At 54.3% G+C, this 16,025-nt stretch overlaps 1 protein-coding gene across 1 annotated transcript; it reads right to left on the bottom strand.

Annotated features, from left to right (window-relative positions):
- Nucleotides 1–1,891: 1,891 nt before the first annotated feature.
- On the bottom strand, nucleotides 1,892–13,633 carry SELENBP1 (selenium binding protein 1). Its single transcript, XM_039459971.2, has 12 exons — nucleotides 13,529–13,633; nucleotides 10,378–10,434; nucleotides 10,120–10,232; nucleotides 9,675–9,860; nucleotides 7,608–7,728; nucleotides 5,871–6,053; nucleotides 5,424–5,602; nucleotides 3,798–3,876; nucleotides 3,592–3,713; nucleotides 2,989–3,081; nucleotides 2,733–2,851; nucleotides 1,892–2,521 (listed from the first exon to the last, which is right to left on the bottom strand). The coding sequence occupies exons 1-12, from the start codon at nucleotides 13,530–13,532 to the stop codon at nucleotides 2,359–2,361; spliced, it is 1,419 nt and encodes a 472-aa protein (XP_039315905.1). The 5' UTR covers nucleotides 13,533–13,633; the 3' UTR covers nucleotides 1,892–2,358.
- Between the last annotated feature and the right edge of the window lie 2,392 nt (nucleotides 13,634–16,025).

The raw sequence follows: 16,025 nt of genomic DNA, 5'->3' as shown, positions 1-16,025 counted from the left end.
AGAGTGCAAGAGTTGAGGTTTGGGAGACTTTGCCTAGATTTCAGAGGATGTATGGAGTATCCCGGGCCTCCAGGCAGAAGCCTGTTGCAGAGGCGGAGCCCTTATGCAGAACCTCTACTAGGGTAGGGTGGAGGGGAAATGTGGGGTTGGAGCCCCCACGTGGAATCCCCACTGGGGCACTGCCTAGTGGAGCTGTGAGAAGAGGGCCCCTGTTTTACAGACCCCAGAATGATAGATTCACTGCTACCTGGCACCCTGCATCTGAGAAAGCCACAAGCACTCAACACCAGCCCACCAGCCTGTGAGAGTAGCCATGGGGGCTGAACCCTGAAAAGCCACAGGGATGGAGCCCAAGGCCTTTGGAGCCCATCCCAGTACCCACCCTTAGCATCTGTTGGCAGTCATTAAATGATTTACATTCCTTACCCCAGGTCTCCTTGTGACAGTCACCCCCCAAATTTTCAGGTTCACTCTGGCCATAAAAGTGAGATTTTGGCATTATTAGCATCATGTTGGAATCATGTTTGGACTTACATGGGGCCTGAAGCCCCTTTCATTTAACTCATTTCTCCCTTTCAGCATGGGAGTATTTACCCAATGCCTATACCCACATTGTGTCTTGGGAGTAACTAACTTATTTTTTATTTTACAGGCTCATAGGTGGAAGGGACTTGCTTTTTCTCAGATAAGACTTTGGACTTTGGACTTTTAAGTTAATGTCGGAATGAATTAAGGCTTTGGGGATTATTGGGAAGGCATGATTGTATTTTGAAATGTGAGAAGGACATGATATTTGGGAGGGGCTGGGGCAGAATGATATGATTTGGACCTGTGTCCCCAACAAATCACATGTCAAATTGTAATTCCCAATGTTGGAGGGGGGGCCTGGTGGGAGATGACTGGATCAGGGGGGCAGGTTTCTCATGAATGGTTTGGAACCACCCCCTTGGTACTGCCCTTGAGATTGTGAGTTCTCCTGAGACTGGGTTGTTCAAAAGTGTGTGGTGCCTCCCCCCTCAGACTCTCTCTCTTGCTCCTACTCCGGCCATGTGATGTTTGTGCTCCTCCTTTGCCTTCTACCACAATTGCAAGTTTCCCGAGGCCTCCCCAGAAGCCGGGCAGATGCCAGCATCATGCTTCCTGTAGAGCCTACAGAACCATGAACCAATTAAACCTCTTTTCTTTATGAATTACCCAGTCTCAGGTACTTCCTTTTTTTTTTTTTTTTTTTTGAGATGGAGTCTTGCTCTGTCGCCCCGGCTGGAGTGCAGTGGTTTGGTCTCTGCTCACTGCAGCCTTCACCTCCCAGGTTCAAGTGATTCTCCTGCCTCAGCCTCCTGAGTAGGTAAGATTACAGGTGTGCACCTGCATAATTTTTGTATTTTTAGTAGAGATGCAGTTTCACCATGTTGGTCAGGCTGGTCTCGAACTCCTGACCTCATGATCTGCCTACCTTAACTTCCCAAAGTGCTGGGATTACAGGTGTGAGTCATCGCACCCGGCCAGGTATTTATTTATAGCAATGCAAGAGCAGCCTAATACACCTCCCAATAACTGTGTTATCCTGGTCGTCTTGCCATCAGTGGAAAGATATTAACTATATTGGCAGTACGAAGGGGGTGGTTCCAAACCATTCATGAGAAACCCGCCCCCTAATCCAGTCATCTCCCACCAGGCCCCCTCCTCCAACATTGGGAATTACAATTTGACATGTGATTTGTTGGGGACACAGGTCCAAATCATATCATTCTGCCCCAGTCCCTCCCAAATCACATCCAAGGTCCTGGGGCCTCCTGTGTGTGATGGAACATTAATTACATTCTCTTGGGAGTGAGGGGTGAGATTTTAGGTTCATTAAAAGAAAGCATAGGTTAAAAAAACAAAACAAAACTTTAGTAACACTGGTTTCTATTTCTTATCCCCAGGTCTCCTTGTGACAATCACCCCCAAGATTTTCAGGTTCTGTCTGGCTATGAAAGTGAGATTTTGGCATTATTAGTGTGAACTAGCTACCATAACCCCTCTTGGAGGCCTCTTCAGCTCTTTATTGTGCAAGATACAAAGGGTAGGCGGAGGAGGAGCCGCGGGCCCCAGGCCCCTAAAGACAAGGCCATCTGAGGAACAGGCTCACCAGTTTATTTCCTGGTGCTTCCGAGAGCTCATGGAAAAGCAGCACAGGGAGCACAAGCAACAGTAGTCAGTAAATGGATACCACTCCACACGTCTGCACAGTCTCAGCTTGGCTGTGTGGTACACACTGGCTCCCAAGGGACAGGTGCCGAAAGAGAGCGGAATGAAGGCAGGCGCCTGAGAAAGTGAAGGCTCAAAATGTGGAGTATGGGTGTTGAGGGGTAGAGTTCAGATCCAGATGTCAGAACTACAATCGCCCCCAGGGTAGCGGAGCTCATGGGCGAGGGCTGGGCCAAGGGGCTCCTTCCCGAAGTCCACCAGGAAGTTGGGGTTCAACTTCAGCCCTCCTTTTACTGTGTCTACGTCAACCTGCAGCATCACAGAGCCTTCCCTGGTGGAAAAGGGGAACAGGGTAAGGGAGAGGTCAGAGATGAATCTTAGGATTTTAGGGGAAGGCTCCTGAGGAAGGAGAAACGAGCAGGGTCTCCATGGGCCATCTGTGTGGTGGGGGACGGGGGGCTCCCTGAGGAGTCTTTAGAAAGCTGAATGACTCCTCTGGAAGAGGAGGGCTGGGGAGGTGAGCCCACGTGTCTGCTTCTCACCTGATGAGATCAGGGTAAAACTGCTTGTCCCAGGCACTGTACAGCGACGTGGTGACGTAGAGGCGCTTCCCGTCCAGGCTGAGCTGGATCATCTGAGGGCCTCCAGGCACCCGTTTTCCCTTGGGAAAATCTGGGGTCAGAGCCTGGGTAACACACAGATCGCAGGCACCACCCCAGCCCCAGGAGTATGCCCAGGAGCTGCTCCCCATCATATTCCTCAAGCATGCATCTGGCAAGGAGGGGGAGAGGCCCTTACCTTGACCACCAGGGGCTCTGGCTGAGACTTTAGTTCCTGGTCCTCCAACACCTGCACGGGGCCTCCCTTAACGATGCTGCCTCCGAGGAAGAGCTGGATGGGGAGGTACAGAGTATGAGGACCACGGTGGGAGGTCAAACGTTGCAGGAAGAGTAGCTTGCCTGGCCGGGGTCCCTCTCTCCTTCAGACATGCTCTGCATGCCCCTCCCTGGCCTGGACAGTCCGCTGCACTGGGCCTACACCTGTAATCCCAGCACTCTGGGAGGTGGAGGCGGGCAGGCGGGCGGATTACCTCAGCTCAGGAGTTCGCAACTAACCTGGCGACACTGTGAAACCCTGACTCTACTTAAAAAATATTTAAATATTAGCCTGGTGTGGCGGTGTGCACCTGTAGTCCCAGGTACTCGGGAAGCTGAGGCAAGAGAATTCCTTGATTCAGGGAGGCAGAGGTTGCAGCGAGCCAAGATAATGTCCCGCAGCCCACATGTCTGCTTTTCCTGCCCCTCCCTCGCCATCCTCCAGCTGCTTTGGACCATCCACCCCATCCCCAGATTCTCTTCTCCTTCCTTTCTCCCCTTCTGCTTCTCCTGCCAGCATCCCCACCTGTCCTGTGAGGCGCGGCCTTTGCGGGTCGGAGATGTCATACTGCCTCAGGTCCCCGTGCAGCCAGTTGCTGAAGTAGAGGAAGCGATCATCCAGGGACAGCAGGATGTCGGTGATCAGGCCTGGGGGCAGAGGGGCGAGTAGAGCCTTTAAGGACTCTTGCTTCCCAGGCCAAGAGTCAGCTTTCCCATGCCCTAGGCACTCACCTGGCATTTCGGGCAGCAGCCAGCCCTTCACTTTCTTGGGGGGCACCTGGATAACCTTCTCCACTGACCAAGTACCGCCCTACATTGAGGGGTGGAGGGGGAGGTTAGCTGGCGGAGAGGTGAGCCTATCAGAATTGGGGGCTGGGGGTTAGATCTGGGTCGCCCAGACCTGGGAAGGAGAGGTTAGATGCCCCGGCTTCTTGCCACTAGGCTCTAACTCCATGCAAGTTCCTTGAGGCAGGAGTTGTGTTTCACTACCGAATCCCCAGAACAAAACACAGTGCCCAGCATAGAAATTCACTGAATAGGGGCCGGGCGTGGTGGCTCACGCCTGTGATCCAAGCACTTTGGAGGCCAAGGTGGGTGGATCACCTGAGGTTGGGAGTTCAAGACCAGCCTGACCAACATGGTGAAACCCTGTCTTTAAAAAAATAATAATAATAGCCGGGCGCGGTGGCTCAAGCCTGTAATCCCAGCACTTTGGGAGGCCGAGGCGGGTGGATCACGAGGTTGAGAGATCAAGACCATCCTGGTCAACATGGTGAAACCCCGTCTCTACTAAAAATACAAAAAACTAGCTGGGCGTAGTGGCGCGTGCCTGTAATCCCAGCTACTCAGGAGGCTGAGGCAGGAGAATTGCCTGAACCCAGGAGGCGGAGGTTGCGGTGAGCAGAGATCGCGTCATTGCACTCCAGCCTGGGTAACAAGAGTGAAACTCCGTCTCAAATAAATAAATAAATAAAGAATAATAATAATTTTTAAAAAAGAAATTCACTGAATAGTTTTTGAATGAATGAATAAATATGGCCAGTTAGGGTTCAGGCAGAAGTTGGCCTAGCCCTGAGAGAAGAGAGACAGGGCATGCAGCCTCATTGTTTTCTTTCTCTTTCTTTCTTTCTTTTTTTTTTTTTTTTTGAGACGGAGTTTCGCTCTTGTTACCCAGGCTGGAGTGCAATGGCGCGATCTCGGCTCACCGCAACCTCCGCCTCGTGGGCTCAGACAATTCTCCTGCCTCAGCCTCCGGAGTAGCTGGGATTACAGGCACGTGCCACCATGCCCAGATAATTTTTTGCACTTTTAGTAGAGACGGGGTTTCACCATGTTGACCAGGATGGTCTCGATCTCTCGACCTTGTGATCCACCCGCCTCGGCCTCCCAAAGTGCTGGGATTACAGGCTTGAGCCACTGCGCCCAGCACTCTTTCTTTTTTTTTCTTGAGACAGAGTCTTGCTCTGTTGCCAGGCGCCAAGCTGGAGTGCAGTGGTGCAATCTTGGCTCACTGCAACCTCTGCCTTCTGGGTTCATGCAATTCTGCCTCAGTCTCCCGAGTAGCTGGGACTACAGGCATGCGCCACCACACCCAGCTAATTTTTGTATTTTAGTAGAGATGGGATTTCACCATGTTCATCAGGATGGTCTTGATCTTTTGACCTCATGATCTGCCCGCCTCGGCCTCCCAGAGTGCTGGGATTACAGGCGTGAGCCACCGCGCCTGGCCCAGCCTCGTTTTTTTCATTCCTGGAGATGCCTGGGCTGATGGAGCCTGGGAGCACCATTACAGAAGCCTGCTTAGGTAGAGCTGCTGACAAGACTACTGAGAGGGGAGGGCCAGAGGGCATATGTCACCTCGTTCTTGTAGAAGCGCTGGATGGTGGCACTGAGAGCACAGCCCACAAAGCCTTGGGCAGCGTCTGGGTTGTGCAGGAAGCGGATCTCCAAGGGAATGAGCCCATCTTTCATAGACAGGGTCTGCACGATCTCATGGCGCTGCCAGTCCCACACATACAAATGGCTCCCATACAGCCCTGGGATAGGAGTGGGGCCAGAGGGTAGGCTCAGCATCAAGGGTTGGAAGGCATGGACAGAGGCTGGGCCGTTAATCAGGGCGGAAGGTTAGGAAATGGATTGGAGGGATCGGGAGGACGCTTGGGCAATCTGAGCATGCAGTACCTCCCATGCCATCCTCATAAGATTCCGGGGCCACAGGAGGGAAATGCGAGGGTGGGCGATTTGGAGCAGAAAGCAAGGGGATGTGGGCCCAAGGCTCCTGCTGGGCCATGGGGGGATTCTCACCAGCCTCCACATCAGCGGGGTTAAAGCCATCTCGTAAGACATTGGGAGCTGCCCACTCCGTGCTGATCATGACATTGTGTCGAGGCTGGTACCAGAAGTCATAGCCCAATGGCGCAGCACCCCCAGGTCGCTCCCATGTCCCCTTCACCTCGAACGTCTCCCCATCCAGCAGCACAAAACCCCCTGATCAGGGAAGGAAATAGAGTAGCGGTAGAGACACGAACTCTGCCCTCCAGCCATCACCCCCAGGCATGTCCAAGAGGCTTTATGCCACTGCCTTCATCCCCACTGCTGGATTTGCCAGCTTCTTAAATTCAGGCATCCAGGGCTGGTGGGGGGCGGGTAGTGACTCACACCTGCAATACCAGCACTTTGGGAGGCCGAGGCAGGTGGATCACTTGAGGTCAGGAGTTCAAGACCAGCTTGGCCAACATGGTGAAACCCTGTCTTTACTAAAAATACAAAAAAGTAGCCAGGCATGGTGGCACACACCTATAATCCCTGCTACTTGGGAGGCTGAGGCAGGAGAATCACTTGTACCCAGGAGGTGGAGGTTGCAGTGAGCTGAGATCGTGCCACTGCACTCTAGCCTGGGTAACAAGAGCGAGATTCCATCTCAGAAAAAAAAGTAAATAAAAAGTTCAGGCATCCAAAAGGTTCCACCCAGAGGTGGCCAGGTGGCAGGGAGGGCTCCGCTCTAGTGCCCCTGTCTCCTGTCAGCCTCATCCGTCTCACAGATCACAGTGGAAATCTTTCTCCCACAAGATCTTCTGGGACTCAGCACTTAGTATTTCTCTCATCCAGCCTCCCACTTCTGGAGTGGGTTCCTCCCAGAGTCTAAGCTCCATTCTGCTCTCTACAGTTTTTTGAGACAGGGTCTCACTCTGTCACCCAAGGTGAAGTGCTGTGGGTCAATCACAGCTCACTGCAGCCTCCACCTCCATGGGCTCAGGATCCTCCCACCTCAGCCTCTTGAGAAGCTGGCGTTGCAGGCCTGCACCACCACCCCTGGCTAATTTTTGTATTTTTAGTGCAGAGTTGCCAGTACCAACTCTGTTTTCTCAGCAGACAACACAGCGATGGGGTTTTACCATGTGGGCCAGGCTGGTTTGGAACTCCTGAGCTCAAGCGATCCGCAGGCCTTGGCCTCTTGAAGTGCTGGGATTACAGGCATGAGGCACCGCACCCGGCCTGTTTTGACTATAGCTTTGTGGCCGGGTGCGGTGGCTCAAGCCTGTAATCCCAGCACTTTGGGAGGCCGAGGCGGGTGGATCACGAGGTCGAGAGATCGAGACCATCCTGGTCAACATGGTGAAACCCCGTCTCTACTAAAAATACAAAAAATTAGCTGGGCATGGTGGCGGGTGCCTGTCATCCCAGCTACTCAGGAGGCTGAGGCAGGAGAATTGCCTGAACCCGGGAGGCGGAAGTTGCGGTGAGCCGAGATCGCGCCATTGCACTCCAGCCTGGGTAACAAGAGCGAAACTCCGCAAAAAAAAAAAAAAAAAAAAAGACTATAGCTTTGAACTGAATTCATCAGTAAAGGCTCATCCTAATAGAAATACTCAAAACCGAAGTTACTTGCTACCATTTAAAATACTGGCTGGGACCCAGCTCCCTGGTTCTCCTTGGGAAGTCATCCCTCCCTTCACTTGGGATCCACTCCTCCCACAGAAAAATGCTTCCCACATTGCACAGCTGCAGAAGTTTTCATGAGCACATGGTGCCGGCGGGTACCTTTGCCATCACCCTTGACGTCTCCCAGGGAGCTGATCATCACCTCCCCGCTGGCCAGGCAGTGGGTGGTGTGGAGAAAGGCCAGTCCACACTTGGCGTGGATGTCCTTGGGTTCGATGACCTGGAAGGGGTGAGGAATTGTTTCAGAATCTTACAGGGCTAGGAGTCCCTGCTCTTAACCTCCATACTTCCCGACTCCCCTACTTCTTCTTCTTTTTTTTTTTTTTTTTGAGACGGAGTTTCGCTCTTGTTACCCAGGCTGGAGTGCAATGGCGCGATCTCGGCTCACCGCAACCTCCGCCTCCTGGGTTCAGGCAATTCTCCTGCCTCAGCCTCCTGAGTAGCTGGGATCACAGGCACACGCCACCACACCCAGCTAATTTTTTGTGTTTTTAGTACAGACGGGGTTTCACCATGTTGACCAGGTTGGTCTCGATCTCTTGACCTTGTGATCCACCTGCCTCGGCCTCCCAAAGTGCTGGGATTACAGGCTTCAGCCACCGTGCCCGGCCCCGACTCCCCTACTTCTGTCTTCTGACTGTCATCTCTTCCTTCAAGACATGGACACAAAGGCCGGGCACGGTGGCTCACGCCTGTAATCCCAGTACTTTGGGAGGCCAAGGTGGGCGGATCACGAAGTCAGAAGATCAAGACCATCCTGGCTAACAAGGTGAAACCCCGTCTCTACTAAAAGTATAAAAAATTGGCAGGGCACGGTGGCTCAAGCCTGTAATCCCAGCACTTTGGGAGGACGAGGCGGGTGGATCACGAGGTCAAGAGATCGAGACCATCCTGGTCAACGAGGTGAAACCCCGTCTCTACTAAAAAAATACAAAAAATTAGCTGGGCATGGTGGTGCGTGCCTGTGATCCCAGCTACTCAGGAGGCTGAGGCAGGAGAATTACCTGAACCCGGGAGGCGGAGGTTGCGGTGAGCCGAGATCGCGCCATTGCACTCCAGCCTGGGTAACGAGCGAAACTCCGCCTCAAAAAAAAAAATTAGCTGGGCATGGTGGCATGCGCTTATTAGTCCCAGTTGCTCAGGAGGCTGAGGCAGGAGAACAGCTTGAACCCGGGAGGCGGAGGTTGCAGTGAGCCAAGATCGTGCCACTGTACTCCAGCCTGGGTGACAGAGAGAGTCTCTGTCTCAAAAAACACCAAAACAAACAAACAACCATAAAACGGGGACATAGTTCTCCCTGTGAGTATATGACAGTTACCTTATCCAGTCTGGTAACTTCTACAGAGCAGCAAGGGAAAGTCAGAGAGATTGCTACTAACTCCCCATGCAGGAAGTATTGACCTTTCCCCGTGTGTCCTGAAGGCACACACAGGCCTGTGAAACCACAGGCTCCTCCTGGGCTGCCCACACCGGTGTCAACTCTGTATTTGCAGCAGACAACACAGCGAGTGTCTGGCACTATGAGCGTACTGGACAAAGTGTTGGGAGGGACTGGAGTTTTTTTTTTTTTTTTTTTTTTGAGACGGAGTTTCACTCTTGTTACCCAGGCTGGAGTGCAATGGCGCGGCTCACCGCAACCTCCGCCTCCTGGGTTCAGGCAATTCTCCTGCCTCAGCCTCCTGAGTAGCTGGGATTACAGGCACGTGCCACCATGCCCAGCTAATTTTTTGCACTTTTAGTAGAGACGGGGTTTCACCATGTTGACCAGGATGGTCTCGATCTCTCGACCTCGTGATCCACCCGCCTCGGCCTCCCAAAGTGCTGGGATTACAGGCTTGAGCCACCGTGCCCGGCTGGGACTGGAGTTTTTAAGAGAAGCCCTGAGCTCATAACTGCATGGGGGAATAAATGGCTCCCTCCCTCTCTTAGAGTAAAGCAGGAAGCCTCCTCTCTCTTCTGCGGTGCTCTGGCCACCGTGCTGGAGGCTGATGACAACCCAGAATGTCTGTGTAGACTTTGCTCTGAGGTCATCCTCCCTCCCTCTGCCGCGCCAGATCCTGCATAAGAGCTGGAGGTTGCTGATTTGGGGCTGGCTTCCCGCCCATAGACTGCCTGGGGTGGCAGGTATCTTGTGGTCTACTGAGCTGGCAAGGGCGGAAGACATGCCTTGTGCAGCTTTGGGGCCCGGGGCTCGGAGCCCACGTCCACCACATAGATGCGAGAGGAGATGAGACTGGGCAGCACCAGCTTGGTGCGCGACTTGGTGCCGTCACCGAAGCAGCTGCTGCAGGCGTTCCATCCTGAGTGATGCAGCTCGTCCTTCAGGTTGGGCATGGGCAGCCGGTGGATGACCTAGGATGCGGGGAGAGGTGGTGCTCGACCAGGCCACGCCTCTGTCCGCTTTTGGAAGGGGTGCCCCCGTGGACCCATTTGGTGTGGCAGCGCAGCACAGGCTGGATTTCAGCACTTCCCTTCTCCCTTGTGCAGTGAACAGCCTGCACAACCATACCCAGGGAGGGCCAAGAAGGATGGAGCTGGGAAGGGCAGCCCCAGGGCCAGGGATGAGGGCAGCTACGGTCCCAAGGTAGCTGGTGCCCAAGCCCCACTTTACCTGGCAATACTGGGGAGACTTGGGGTCAACATCCACAGTGGCCAGATAATCTGGGGCCTCGGTGCCCGTGTTTCGGTAAATGCACGGCAGGTAGACGATCTCCTCCCGGGGTCCTGCAGGGTAGAAAGCAGGCAGCGGGGATGGCAGGGTGGGAAGGGAAGGTAGGGGCGGTGCTGGGTGTGCCAGAGGGTGAAGTCCCTTCACCCCTAGCTGTGGAAGCAGTAGCAGGGCGCTGACTCTCAGACCACGGGCAGTTACCTTTCATGGCCTCCAGTGGGGTGGAGTAGCCGGGTCCACAGTTCCCACATTTCGTAGCTGTGGAAGCAATGGGGCGCATTGACTGGACTATACGCTGGAGGATGAGGGCTCCTTCCCCACACCCTGCGGCACGCATCCCAGCGGGCCGGAGCAGGGGCGGCTGTCCTAGGTCCTCACGCCAGCCTCATTACTCTGGCCTGTCCTTTCCACCGTCCCCAGAGCCCTGACGAGGGTGAGGTTTTGGTGGGAAGAGCTGGGGACACGTGATCTAAAGGTGGACACACGGGCCACCAGGGCCCCGGCGGGCAGGAGGAGGGCTGATGCAGCCGGGCCGTGTGGTGCAGTGAATACGACACAGACGTGGGGCCCAACCCCAGCCGGCCCCTGAGTAGCCAGGGGAGCTTGGGCGATGTACTGAAGCTCCTCAGCCTCAGTTTCTGCATCCTCTAGAAAATAGAGATGGTAAGAATTGCACGGCGGGCCTCTGCGAGCGGTAAACACGAGCGTGCGGTACGCGCTCAGCTCTGCGCTGGCCCGGGCTCTGTCCAGGGGACTGCTCTGGAGGTGCCGCTCTCAGGGACAGGGGTGGCGCCTGCTCAGCTCCCTTCACCCAGATGTTTCGACATCAGGAGGAGGCCACTTCCTGCTCTTCTCTCTCCTGGGTCCTGAGCCCAGGCCGCTAGCTAGGGCCTGGATTCCATTACCGAGAGTCTGGGGCTTCCAGCTGGAAGTCCTCAGGCCAGCTTCTAGCCCTGGGTGGGCCTCACTTCCTTTATCTGGAAAACAGGTGTTTGGCCCAACTCTGGAGGGCCCAGAGGCCTGGCCACCAGAGAGGTGGGGAGCAACCCTCCCTATCTCTGAAGTCTGGCAAGAGGGGCCATGCTAATCTCCAGGAGGAAGTCAGCAGATGCGCAGGAAGGCTGGGGCGTCACAGCTGCCAGCACCCCAGCGTCAGAGTTTGGGGCCTGCTGGGGAGCCGGGGGGTGGGGAGGGGGGCGGGGGGGTGGGCTAAAGAATAACCCAGAGTGGGCTGCAGGCTCAAAGAAACCCTGGAGTGGAGTCCGCAGGCCTGGGTACTGTCTCCTGCCTTGTCCTGTGGCCACTCCAGCTTCTGCCCTAGCTGGGCCGCAAGTGGGGAGCCAGGAGTAGGCAGAGTGGGGCCTCCACTGGGGCCTGGGACTTACGAAGCTGAGAGGCAGCAACAGCGTTTCAGCGTCTGGAAACCTGGTTTCAAATCCCACGTTTGATGCCCCATTTTTCCATTTTCTCCCCTTCATTTACTAAGAGGGGGCAATAATCATATTCCACTTACCTCTCTGGGCATACGTGGAGGACAAATAAGACAATATATTCAAAAATCCTTTCATAAAAGTGAATTAGGCCCGGCGCGGTGGCTCACGCCTGTCATCCCAGCACTTTGGGAGGCTGAGGCAGACAGATCACCTAAGGTCAGGAGTTCGAGACCAGCCTGGCCAACATGGCAAAACCCTGTCTCTACTAAAAATACAAAAATTAGCCAGGCAGGGTGGTGCACACCTGTAATCCCAGCTACTTGGGAGGCTGAGGCAGGAGAATCACTTGAACCTGGGAGGCAGAGGCTGCAGTAAACCGAGATTGCGCCACTGCACTCCAGCCTGGGCTAAAAGAGTGAAATTCTGTCTCAAAAAAAAAAAAAAAAAAAAAGAGTGAATTTTGTGTAACTATGGGTAGGGCTGTGCCAGAGGAGAGGAGAATGCCCGGCAGTGTTGACACTCAGAGAGAGGGCTGGAGGTGGGGCAGGGAGAGGGAGAGGTCCGGTTCACAGAAGACTGGTTCTGCTAAATGACCTCGCTAAGTCGGGGCTTGGCACCAGATGTCAGGGGTTGGGGAAGGAGGTTGCTGGAAAAGGAGATTAAAAAACTCTAACATGGCTGGGCGCGGTGGCTCAAGCCTGTAATCCCAGCACTTTGGGAGGCCGAGGCGGGTGGATCACAAGGTCAAGAGATCGAGGCCATCCTGGTCAACATGGTGAAACCCCGTCTCTACTAAAAATACAAAAAAAGTAGCTGGGCGTGGTGGCGCATGCCTGTAATCCCAGCTACTCAGGAGGCTGAGGCAGGAGAATTGCCTGAACCCAGGAGGCGGAGGTTGCGGTGAGCCGAGATCGCGCCATTGCACTCCAGCCTGGGTAACAAGAGCGAAACTCAAAAAAAAAAAACAAAAACAAAACTCTAACACATCAAAACAGAGATACAAAAACGACAAAGCCAGGGAGGGGCTGAGAGGGAAGTAAAGGTGAGGAGGCTGAGCTGCCTGATCTCTGCCCACCCACACCCCAGCATCCCCAGCCCCGGCATTTCTTAGGACCAGGCCCAGCATGCACTGAGGCCTCAGGGAGCATCATTACTCTTTCTGGGGAATACCTGCCTCTGAAGCATCTCAAGCAAGGTTTCGAAGCAGCTGTGGGTTTGGGATGGACCCAGGGAAAGCTCAAGTGGGTATTCCACTCCAGGCTGGCTGCTGGGCATTCTGCCAGCTCAAGAAGAGCCAAGCCTGAGTGGGGAAGGACCTCCCAACCAAACCCCAACTCCTCTCAGCCTGACACCCGGGAGCCCACGGATAGAGGAAGAGCAGGGCCAAGGGGAACTTCGGGGGTGGGGGAAACAGGTCCCCAGTGAGACAGCATAGGGGTCTCCAATTTCCCTCCCAAAGAGCTTTGCTGTGTGGAACAGCTAGAGGGTGACCTGGACACGGAAGGCGTGGGCCCCCTACCTCCCTGGAGCACAAAGTTGGCCCAGGGCTGAAATCAGGATCGTCTCTCTCCTATGTGAGGGCCAGGGACCTAGTGGTGTCTTCTGAGAGCCCCCCATCTGATTTTCCCAGCTGCAGAAAGGCACCCTGGCCCCAGCCTCTGCTGGATGGAGCCAAGTGGGGGCCCGGGGGTCCACCTCCCAGCAGTGCCTCTACCAGCCTCCCTCAGAGAAAGTTTGGCTAAGCTGGGAAATGCAGCAGGGTGGTGAGGGGGGGAGGTGCAGACTGGGGACAATGGAGCAGAGTCCAGCGCTCCTTCCCCGGCTCCCCCCTCAGGCTTTCTAGCATTTTCTGGAGGAGGGCCCTCCAAATTAGGGGCAGACAGAGCAGGCAGTGTGTGATTGGAAGCCCCACTCCTTACCCATGCTGCCGACCGGTACGCTTTGATCTGATCGTGGCAGGTTCGCTGTGCTGGTGTCAGAGGCCGCTGTTCCCGGGAAGGGACGAAGGGAGGGAATTTATATAACCAGCTGGAGGTGGGGAAGGGCAGGGCAGGAGGAGGGCCTGGTTTGCAGCCCAGAGTGAACTACTCCGGGCAGTGGGCCAGGACACGCTCAAGTTGCCTGGGGCAACTGGTGTTTGAATTAGGGGGTGTGTATGTATGTGCTTAAGTGTGCAGGGGTGGGAGCTGTGCTTTTTTTTTTTTTTTTTTTTTTTTTGAGACGGAGTTTCGCTCTTGTTACCCAGGCTGGAGTGCAATGGCGTGATCTCGGCTCACCGCAACCTCCGCCCCCTGGGTTCAGGCAATTCTCCTGTCTCAGCCTCCCGAGTAGCTGGGATTACAGGCACGAGCCACCATGCCCAGCTAATTTTTTTTTTTTTGTATTTTTAGTAGAGACGGGGTTTCACCACGTTGACCAGGATGGTCTTGATCTCTTGACCTCGTGATCCACCCGCCTCGGCCTCCCAAAGTGCTGGGATTACAGGCTTGAGCCACCGCGCCCGGCCTTTTTTTTTTTTTTTTTTTTTTTGAGACAGGGTCTCACTCTTGCCCAGGTTGGAGTGCAGTGGTGCGATCTCGGCTCACTGCAAACCTCTTCCTCCCAGGTTCAAGCGATTCTCCTACCTCATCCTCCCGAGCAGCTGGGATTACAGGTGCCCACCACCATGCCCAGCTAATTTTATATTTTTAGTAGATAAAGGATTTTACCATGTTGGCCAGGCTGGTCTCAAACTCCTGACCTCAGGTGATCCACCCGCCTCAGCCTCCCAAAGTGCTGGGATGACAGGCGTGAGCCACCGTGCCTGGCCAGCTGTGCTCTTCAGTAGGTGCCTGGGTGTGTGTGAATTTGTGTGTCTGGGTGTGTGCGTGCTCCTGTATGCCTGTGTGTTGCTTGTGCATGTGCCTGCATTAAGTGTGTATCTGTGCCTGTGTGTGAGTTTACACCTGTATGACCGTGCCTGTGAGTGTACTTGTGTGTATTTGTGTTTGTGTGTGTGTGCGCGCCTCTGTGAGCACGTGCCTGCCAGAGTATCTACGCCTGTGTGGACATGTGCCCAGTGCCTGTGTATGTGCAGCGTGTGCCTGTGCAGCTGTGTGCTCGAGTGAGCCTGTGCATGCGCATGTCCCTGTGTCTCCAGATGCTCATCTTTGTATTGGGACCTGTCTCTTGGCATCTAGGGGCACCCAGGACTGCGGGCCCATCTGCTGCTACCTCCACAGCCAGGCTCACCTCTCCCCTAAGATTGCCCTCTGATTCCAGATAGTCATACTCTTTGGATAAAAGCTCTGGGGTGGCAGGGCGCGGTGGCTCACGCCTGTCATCCCAGCACTTTGGGAGGCCGAGGTGGGCGGATCATGAGGTCAAGAGACCGAGACCATCCTGACCAACAGGGTGAAACCTCCCTACTAAAAATACAAAAATTAGCCAGGCGTGGTGGCACGCACCTGCAGTCCCAGCTACTTGGGAGGCTGAGGCGGAAGAATTGCTTGAACCCAGGAGGCGGAGGTTGCAGTGAGCCGAGATTGTGCCACTGTACTCCAGCCTGGCGACAGAGCAAGACTCCATCTTGAAAAAAAGCAAAAACAAAAGTTCTGGGGTGAAGTTTTTGTTGGGTAGATAAAAGAATAAGGTCTGGGCTTGAGATTGCAAGTAGAAGATGGGGTTTTCAAACCAGAGTGGAGGAAAGGGGAGCAAAACTGGGCCTTGGTGCAGTGGGTGTCTGTCCTTCTGGCTCAGCAAAGGATCCTATGCCCATCAGAGAAGAGTCTCTGTGGCTGCCCAGAGCAGGGGTCTTCATTGATCCCCAGCGCCACTCCACCCCTCTTGGCTCCATCCTGCGTCTGTCATCCTCACCATTGCGCCATCAGCCCGCCAGGCATCAAAGAGCCTTGTGTGTGCAGCTGCCCCACGGGGGAGGCCCCCAAGGCTGCTTCCTCCTGTCCTGGCTACCTCCACTCACCCTGCCTTCGTCCTTCCCTCTGGCACTCCTCCTCCCGAGGTCTCCATCTGCCTCCTCTCTACTCTCCAGCGTCCTGGCTTGGGGTAGTCCACCACCCAAGATCTGAAAGAGAAAAAAACCTTATCCCCACCTTCTCATCAAAAATTACTGAATTGGGGTGGGGAGGGATAATGAGGGGAGAAATACCAGATATAGGGGACGGGGGGATGAAGGCAGCAAACCACCTTGCCATGTATGTACCTATGCAACCATCCTGCATGATCTGCACATGTACCCCAGAACCTAAAGCACAATAAGATACAGAAATAAATAAAATAAAATCTAAAAAAAAAAATTACTGAGTCATTAACTTAAAAAAAAGGCTGTTATTTATTTTTTTATTTTTATTTATTTATTTTGAGATGGAGTTTTGCTCTTGTTACCCAGGCTGGAGTGCAATGGCGCGATCTCGGCTC

This window comes from Saimiri boliviensis, chromosome 19 (assembly GCF_048565385.1).
Source record: "Saimiri boliviensis isolate mSaiBol1 chromosome 19, mSaiBol1.pri, whole genome shotgun sequence".
NCBI lineage: Eukaryota > Metazoa > Chordata > Mammalia > Primates > Cebidae > Saimiri > Saimiri boliviensis.
The sequence above is the reverse complement of the archived record's forward strand: the minus strand, read 5'-3'. Positions and strand labels throughout refer to the sequence as shown.

Bases quoted from the DNA above. Each gene is read 5' to 3' on its own strand.
- SELENBP1 (XM_039459971.2), bottom strand. The intron at 3,877-5,423 runs GTGACATATGCC...CCCTCAATGTAG, and splicing joins AGCGCTTCTACAAGAACGAG to GGCGGTACTTGGTCAGTGGA. The intron at 2,522-2,732 runs GTGAGAAGCAGA...CTTTTCCACCAG, and splicing joins TTTTACCCTGATCTCATCAG to GGAAGGCTCTGTGATGCTGC.